The sequence below is a fragment of the Cololabis saira genome, chromosome 18, assembly GCF_033807715.1.
Source record: "Cololabis saira isolate AMF1-May2022 chromosome 18, fColSai1.1, whole genome shotgun sequence".
Taxonomy (NCBI): Eukaryota; Metazoa; Chordata; class Actinopteri; order Beloniformes; family Belonidae; genus Cololabis; species Cololabis saira.
The window spans coordinates 3,022,217-3,029,660 of record NC_084604.1 but is presented as its reverse complement, the minus strand read 5'-3'; the positions used below and the strand labels follow the sequence as shown (position 1 = coordinate 3,029,660).

Here is a 7,444-nt window from a genome sequence, read left to right as displayed (position 1 = left end):
CTCATCGTCAAAAAGATCCCGGGACGAAAAATCACCTGGAGCCATATCATCCCCAGGTAACACCACTACAGACGCCCTGCTCTCCATCGATGCCCGGCTAAATGGCTTTGAGAACCGTCTGTCCCTCCTTGAGGTCTTGCACAGGGAGATACAAGCGCTGCAGGCTTCCCTGGAATTCAGCCAACGGCAGGTGGAATCGCTCGCGGCTGAAAACCGGGATTTAAAGGAGTCGGTAAAAACTCAGAGGGGATGAGTCAGCTTAAAAGGGAGAATAAGTCCATGAAAGAGGCAAATTTAGACCTTCAATCAAGAAGCATGCGAGACAATTTAGTATTCTCTGGGATCCCCGAAAAAGCTGATGAGGATCCTGAGGAAACTGTTCAGGATTTCATCCGGAACCACCTGAAGCTTCCGGAAGACATGGCGAATTCCATCACGTTTCACCGCGTCCATCGCCTTGGAGGAAGAAGATCGGAAGCCCAGAGACCCAGGCCCATTGTTGCCAAGTTTGAACATTTTAAGCAGAAAGAGCAGGTTCGGAGCCGTGGACCACAGCTACGCGGATTGCCGTTCTCCGTGAACGACCAGTTCCCCCGGGAGATCCTGGACCGTCGCCGAGTCCTCTTCCCGGTCCGGAGGAGGCTCATTTCGGAGGGAGCTCGGGCTGTCATCACCGTCGACTGGCTGTACGTGAACGGACAACTTTACCGCGACCCCAACATCACTCCCTGGCTCTTCTGAGAGATGAGTACAAATTTGCCTTTTTTTCTTTTCTCTTTCTCTCTCACTAAATGGTGATTAGATTAGATATAGCTTTATAAACATTTGATAATTAGATTAGAGATAGCTTCATAAACACTTGGTGATTAGATCAGATAAAGTTTCATAAACATTTTCGGCACATATTAAGGTATTAATAATTTTTGATCTGCTAGTCTCAATGAGTTATAGTCACACATTGGTGATCGTTTCTTTTTTTTCTTTTCTCTTCCCCTTCTTCTCTATCTTTTTTTCTGTTTTCTTTTTTCTTTTAATTATGATTAGAATTATTTCCCTCCCCCTCACCCCACCTCAATTGTCACACTCCTTTTTTCCTCTTTCCCTCCATGTCTCACTCTGCTGCACTTTTCGGTTGGTTAATTGGTACAAACACACATTTAGATTAACATGGCACACACACATCCAACTTCTGCAACATTACCATTTACATATAATGTTATTTTCAGTGATTGGATTATGGATAAATTAAAGTTTGTCACCTGGAATGTAAACGGAGCCGGGAACAGGTTAAAGAGATTAAAACTTAAAATCTTAATCAGATACAAATCCTGCAGGCAGACATTGTTTTGCTACAATTTCCGCATGTTTTCTCAGCCTGTTACAACTCCAGACAAAGAGGGGTAGCCATTCTTATTCATAAAAGAATAAATTTCACTGTAAAGGACACACACATTGACTCAGAGGGTAGATATTTAATTTTAGTCTTGCAAATTCAAAGCTTGAATTTATGCATTTCTAATGTATATGGTCCAAATGTTGATGACTCCTCATTTTTTCACTCTTTTTTCACCTCACTTTCTTTTTTTTTTTCGGTTTTTCGTTTTTTTCCCATTTTTACCACCCCGTGCTCCTACCTAAGTGACAGTCCTGGGCATTGCCATCCTCTACCAACCCCGGGAGGGCCCTGCACTGAGCTCAGGTCTCCTCCTTAACCTGAGGAGTGAGCAGGCCGCATCTTTTCACCAGACAGGGTGGGGCTTCTCCGGCCGGACGTAGCGCGTGGAAGGATCACGTTATTCCGGATCCTCCCCACCCCAATATGGCGCCCCAGTTGGCCAGAGGGGGCATGTATAGCCCAGGACTGTGTGCATGTTTTTGTGAGGGTAGCTCCCATTAGCTACCCAAGGGAACACGGGGAGAACATGCAAACTCCACACAGAAAGGCCCTTTCGCCAACCCCACCCATGGTGTGGGCGCTGAAGTCATGGGGGAACTAACACGCACTTCAGCGCCCACAGCGTCCCCCGGCGGGAATCGAACCCAGGACCTTCTTGCTGTGAGACGGCTGCACTACCAGCTGCGCCACCGTGCCCCTTTCACCTCACTTTCTGCTCACCTAAACAACACAGTCATCATCGGAGGAGACCTCAACATGGTTCTGGACCCTGGAGTGGACAGGCTCAGTAATGCAGGCGGACACAGTAGTTGGCAAGTATTGTTAAGCAATACATGAATGATCTGGGTCTTTGCGATACATGGCGCTCTTTACACCCAACCCTTAGGAACTACACTTTTTTCTCAGCCGTTCATCACTCATACTCTAGGTTCGATTATTTTCTAGTCAGTAGCTCTCTGATGAGAGATATCTCAGAATCACAAATCCACCCAATCGATATTAGCGATCACGCACCTGTTTCTTTCACTCTGGGGAAGAGGGGGAGCGTATCATCCTCCAAAGTTTGGAGATTTAATACATCATTGCTCAAAGACCCCGACTTTACTAACTTTTTTAAGAAAGAATGGGATATATTTTTGCAAAATAACGACCATCCGGAAATATCAGCGAGCGTTCTATGGGAAGCAGGAAAAGCAGTAATGCGAGGCAAAATAATTTCCTTTTCCTCAAATAAGAAAAAAAAAGACAACTTAAAAACAAAACAATTAGAAGGTGAAATAAAAACGCTAGAGGAGGCCTTCCAGACCTCTAACAGAATAAGGAAAACTAAAATAGAATTAAATAAAATAATTGACGCAAAAACGCAGTTTCTAGTACAAAGGCTTCGCCTGGAAAACTTTGCACATGCTAACAGATCGAGAAAATATTTAGCCAATAAATTAAAAATAAACAAAGAAAAAACAACCATAACATCTATTAAGGACCAGTCAGGGGAAGTTACACATGATCCCTGTTTAATAAATTCAGTCTTTAGAGACTTTTACTATAAATTATACTCGTCACAAGTTGAACCATCTGATCAATCCATTAATGAGTTTCTTGGAGACATTAATCTGCCGAAGTTACACCAGGAACAGGTTACGAATTTAGACTCACCGCTCTCAATAGGAGAACTCCATGAAGCTCTTCAACATATGCCCAATAATAAAGCCCCGGGCCCAGATGGTTTCCCAGCTGAATTTTATAAGGAATTCTGGAGCATATTAGCACCAACATTTTATAAAATGATTCTAAATATTAGGGAGAATAAAAGCTTACCCTTAAATATGAACTCTGCTAATATTAGTCTTTTATTAAAACCGGACAAAGATCCCTTGCTCCCATCGAGCTACCGCCCAATTTCATTGATAAATGTAGACCTTAAAATAATTAGCAAGGCCCTTACTGAACGTCTGAAAAGAGTCACCCCTTCTATTATACATCCGGATCAAACAGGCTTCATTAAAGGTAGACATTCGTCTACTAATATTCGCAGATTATTAAATATTATAGACTATTCCAGTATCAATAAACAGGAAACTACTATTATATCCTTAGACGTGGAAAAAGCATTTGATAAGGTAAATTGAAAGTTTCTATTGGCAAATTTACATAAATTTGGATTTGGTGAATCTTTCATTGACTGGATAAAAATATTATACAGCTCTCCCAAGGCACGTGTAAGGACAAATGATCAAATCTCTACAAGTTTTACCTTGCAAAGAGGCACTAGACAGGGTTGCCCTCTCTCTCCCTCATTATTTGCAATATTTATTGAACCTTTAGCAGCAGCTATTAGACAAAATCAAAATATTAAAGGTATACAATGCAAAATATTAGAGCACAAAATAAGTCTTTATGCGGATGACGTACTCCTCTTCCTCCAGAACTCACGATCTTCACTATCACAGACAATCGCACTTATAGAGGGATTTTCATCTCTGTCTGATTATTCTATTAATTGGTCTAAATCCACTGTTTTGTGTGTTAACTGCAATTTTAGGAATATAACCAATACTCAATTACAATCAGGGAACATTAGATACTTAGGCATAAACATCTCCCCTAGGCTGTCAGAGTTAATAAAATTAAGTTATGTTCAGCTTTTAAAGAAAATAGAAGATGATCTTTCCAGATGGAGCTCTCTCCCCATCTCGCTCATGGGTAGAATTGCCACCATTAAAATGATGGTTTTACCAAAAGTAAATTATTTTTTCTCAATGATACCATTCAAACCCCCTCTTTCTTGGTTTAAATAATTGGACTCATATGTATCAAAATTTCTGTGGAAAAATAAAACACAACGTATTAGTCTAAAGACATTGCAAAAATCCAAAGAATATGGAGATTTAGAGTTACCTAATTTTCAGTATTACGCCATCCTCATCTTGAAACTGAAACATTTTTGTAACACAGGTCACTAACCGAAAAGTCAGATCACAGATTTATGTGATCAGGGCATAAAGTAATATAACTTTAAATGCAGATACTGCATTTATAGTTCTATTACTTAAGACTCACTTGTTTTCTTTCTTTCTTTTCTCGTAAGTAAAGTAACAGCTGATGATAATCAAAACAAATAGGCTATGGAACAAGTAAAATGTTCATATTTAGAGGATTATTTTCACATATTACTCAGTGGTCTGGAGAAGGGGCAAAACCGAATCTCAGATCAAAGTATCAAAGAAAGGACACAAAACTGAAAGTCATAAAAACTTCTTGATCATCAAGTCACATGAGGGGGCAGGTTTGGGCTTGCACTTTAAAGTCAGGTGTTCCCGTTCCCATCTCTTACAAAGCCATCATGAAGCTCGCTACGACGCTGCTGGCTCTCTGGTGCCTGCAGGCCTGCGCCTCGGCCCCGGGGAGCCGCCCGGACAACGGGCTCAGGCAGTGTCGCGCCTCCACCAACCTGAGCATCACCGCTCTGGAGGTGCTGCCGGGCGGCGGCTGGGACAATCTCCGCAACATGGACATGGGTCGAGTCGTGAACCTCAGCTATTCCCAGTGTCAGACCAGCGAGGACGGGCTCTACCTCATCCCAGATGAGGTGTTTGTTATCCCGCACAAGGAGACCGGCATCGAGACCAACTCGGAGATAATCAGCTCCTGGCTGGACCAGAAGAGTTGTACCTCTAACAGTATAAATGCTGACATATCAATTGGCTTGGGTAATGTAAAGTTGAATGGAAAGTTTTCTTTTGAGAACATGAGGATGAAAACTCATCAGGTCCAGGACTCTTCAACTGCAACTAGAGTGCAGGTAAGTTTCTGTTTTGTTGGCTTTGCAGATTAAGTGGTTCATAGTATTAAAAAACAAAAAAGGTTCCTGCATGAAAATTGCTTTTGTTTGCAGATTGTTTAATACTTTGTTTTTTTTAATACCATAACAATATTTAAGTATTAAATACATATAATAAGGAAAATAATTTAAGTATAAAAAAATAATGGTACCATTATCTCTTTCTTCAAAAGGTCCGCAACTTCATCTACACAGTTAAGGCCTACCCAGATTTTACTCTGGATTCACGCTTCGCGTTTCAAGTTAAAGATATAGCTGATGCAATTGAGAACAACCAGACAAAGAATGCAGATTATCTGTCAGAGAGGCTGGTCCTGGATTACGGAACTCATGTCATCACGAGTATCAGTGCCGGGGCTTCTTTGGTACAGGAAGACTACCTCCGCTCTTCATACGTGTCCGACGGTAGCTCAGACAGTACCACTGTCAAAGCCTTAGCTGGATTCAACTTTTTTGACAAGATCAAGTTTGAGATAAGCAGCCAGAATAACCAACAGAGTTCATCACTCCAGACATACCAGTCCAACATTCAATACTCACTTATGCAAAGCCATGGGGGAATTACTTTTTATCCTGGTATCACTCTGCAGAAGTGGCAGGAAAACACCAGGAACAATCTGGTTGCTATCGACCGCTCAGGATTTCCCCTCCACTACTTCATACACTCAAGATCTTTACCTGATCTGCCAGAACCCACAGTAAAAAAAGTGGCTCATACCTTGAGTCGGGCCATAGATCGCTACTACCAGGTCAACACCCGCCCTGGATGTGTGGACATTAGCTCGGACAACTACAACTTCCAGGCCAACGTTGATGACCAGTCCTGTGTGGGTCCGGACACCAACCTCAGTTTTGGGGGCGTCTACCAGGAGTGTGTTGCACTCAGCTCAGATGCAGGTCCACTTTGTGATAAATTGACTCAGAAAAACCTCGACACAGGAAATTTCTCCTGTCGCTCACCTTACTCCCCAACCTTGCTGCGCTCAGAGGAGATACAGCAGAGTTACACGTCTTACGACTGCCATACGGAGAGTTATAAATGTGGATTTTTGTGGTTGAAAACTTGCCATAGAAAGCTGTGCCAGCACGTGTACCATGTTGGCTCTGCTCGTATCAGGACCAACTGGTGCTCTATGGATGGAAAAGGCCCAGCCAACTCGGGTTACCTGTTTGGAGGAATCTATAGCCCCTCACTTCTGAACCCCCTCACCAAAGCTAAAAGCTGTCCCGCAAACTTCATTGCAGTAAAATTTCTCTCAGATGGTCTAATGATGTGTGTGAGTAACGACTATGAGGTCGGAAGCAAATACGCAGTCCCATTTGGAGGGCTCTTTAGCTGTGAGGCAAACAACCCCCTGGCCAACAACCAACGCAGATGCCCTCCCAAGTTCAGTCAACACCTCGCTACAGTGAGCGACGGATGTGAAATTCTTTACTGTGTCCAGTCCGGACTGTTCACAGGTGGGGACCTGCTACCGATCCGCCTGCCTCCGTTCACTGAACCCGCACTTGTCAGCATGCAACTCACCAACACGGTGATGGTGATGACCGAGGGAGATAAGAGCTGGGTCAGAGTGGGGCAGACCAAAGCATGGAAACTTGTCAAGCCAGAAGAAATGAAGGACATCATGCAACAGATTTACCCAGAATTAAATCAGATGTCAAGTGGGGAAAAGGCAGGGGTAGCATTTGGAGTGATAGGTATAATGGCTCTGATTGCCATAGTGGGTGTGATTGTAATGAGGAAGAGAAGGGGGATGTCTGGATTGAGGAGAGGTAGTTATGTGGAAATACAGCAGGAAGTGGAAAGGCAGACATACCAAGATGAAGCTTAAAAACAGCTTAGACCGTAGGGGCTTGGCCGCCATAGACATAATATGAGAGATTATGTTTTAAACTTCCTCATTGATCGCAGCACTATTAATCCGTAAAATAGAACATTTTCATATGATTAAAGGCTTATCATGATTCATGATACTTGATACTTACACTTCATTTGTTTAAGAAGCTTATTATTATCACCTTAGCAACATTAGATATGATCAGTACTCGAGTTGTAAAAGAAAATCAGGGAGGATGGTGGATTTGATCATATGGGGACAGATAATTTGTGCTGATTACAAATAATATAATATATTACAAATAATAGCAGTGACCAAAACAGCTGCAGAAATACTGCAGGAATGACATAGCAGCAGTTAAATGCA

General features: G+C 42.5%; 1 protein-coding gene across 1 annotated transcript; it reads left to right on the top strand.

Annotated features, from left to right (window-relative positions):
- Positions 1-4,739: 4,739 nt before the first annotated feature.
- On the top strand, positions 4,740-7,218 carry LOC133418539 (macrophage-expressed gene 1 protein-like). The gene is made up of 2 exons (XM_061707273.1): positions 4,740-5,198; positions 5,411-7,218. The coding sequence occupies exons 1-2, from the start codon at positions 4,740-4,742 to the stop codon at positions 7,070-7,072; spliced, it is 2,121 nt and encodes a 706-aa protein (XP_061563257.1). The 3' UTR covers positions 7,073-7,218.
- Positions 7,219-7,444: the final 226 nt, after the last annotated feature.

What these genes read in the sequence shown, in the direction of transcription:
- LOC133418539 (XM_061707273.1), top strand. Translation starts at nt 4,740, where the DNA reads ATGAAGCTCGCTACGACGCTGCTGGCTCTCTGGTGCCTGCAGGCCTGC. An exon ending in CAACTGCAACTAGAGTGCAG is followed by an intron (nt 5,199 to 5,410) that starts GTAAGTTTCTGT and finishes TTTCTTCAAAAG; the next exon opens with GTCCGCAACTTCATCTACAC.